Raw genomic sequence first — 996 nt, 5'->3', positions numbered from 1 at the left:
ATCGTATCTACTGGTCTAAAAAAACACTCATTATATCACAATTGGGGCATAATAATAATATAATGAAACAGAATTCAGAAATACTTTCTTAATTCAATACATTATCTGTCAGCGACAACGTTACAAGAAAACCCTATTTTTAACATCAATTTCTTGAACGATAAAACATAAACTCTTTCAGAATCTAAATGTGGATTTGCGTCTGGTATTACAATTGACAACGCCCTCTATAAAACACTTACTAAACTACTGAAGTTAAGGAAACAATAAGCAAAGTGTTTTGTAACTATGGGTGCTGCTCTTTTTCTGTAATCTGTAAATTATTGTTTTATTTTTGCGGGTATTTCCCTAGACTGAAATGCCGTAGTCCATACATAGTTATATTGCAGTGAAGTATAATGTATTTAACATATGTTCGTTTAAAGTGTATGCAAGTTTTGAGAGTACATTTAATTTGGAGCTAACTTACGGAAGCGCCTAGATGCCATCCTACTTGACGACTTGTCAAGATTAATTATCAACTTTTGAAAGTTGACTTGACAAGATACTTAATCAGTATGATGGCACTTAATAAGTAGGATGGCACCTTATAAGTAGGATGGCACTTAGGCACTTCCGTATACTAAGTAATTTTGTTACTTACTTAGTTTGTATTTAGTTTTAGATTTTCATCCATGTCTAGTTCAATGTATCGTATGTGTAGGACATTTTCAAAGGACAGATCTCCAAGATGGATATGAAAATTATGGGGCGGAACAACGTGTTTGTTTCTCAAAAAGCATACTATGTTTAATTTAATAATGTTCCTTGTATACCATTCTTGTATATTATTCATTTTATGCTTATTTCAGAAATAGTTTTCCTGAAGCATGAACAAAAACATCGTCGTCTGCATAGTATACAACTTGAAACATTTGCTGAAGATTGTGGTATGTCGTTAATGAATATTAAGAACAGGACAGGACCAAGACCACTGTCTTCATATAATATTTCGAT

At 32.2% G+C, this 996-nt stretch overlaps 1 protein-coding gene across 1 annotated transcript in view; it reads left to right on the top strand.

The window, feature by feature from the left end:
- Positions 1-598: 598 nt before the first annotated feature.
- LOC117118040 (low-density lipoprotein receptor-related protein 6-like) overlaps positions 599-996 on the top strand; it is a 97,401-nt gene continuing 97,003 nt past the window's right edge. The window contains exons 1-2 of the mRNA XM_033262526.1: positions 599-626; positions 852-929. Of these exons, the coding sequence (XP_033118417.1) occupies positions 599-626; positions 852-929 (106 nt within the window). The remainder of the gene's footprint in view (positions 627-851; positions 930-996) is intronic.

The sequence above is a fragment of the Anneissia japonica genome, unplaced genomic scaffold (assembly GCF_011630105.1).
Source record: "Anneissia japonica isolate Jap-2015-1 unplaced genomic scaffold, ASM1163010v1 scaffold287844_len763494_cov143, whole genome shotgun sequence".
Lineage (NCBI taxonomy): Eukaryota > Metazoa > Echinodermata > Crinoidea > Comatulida > Comatulidae > Anneissia > Anneissia japonica.
The sequence above is the reverse complement of the archived record's forward strand: the minus strand, read 5'-3'. Positions and strand labels throughout refer to the sequence as shown.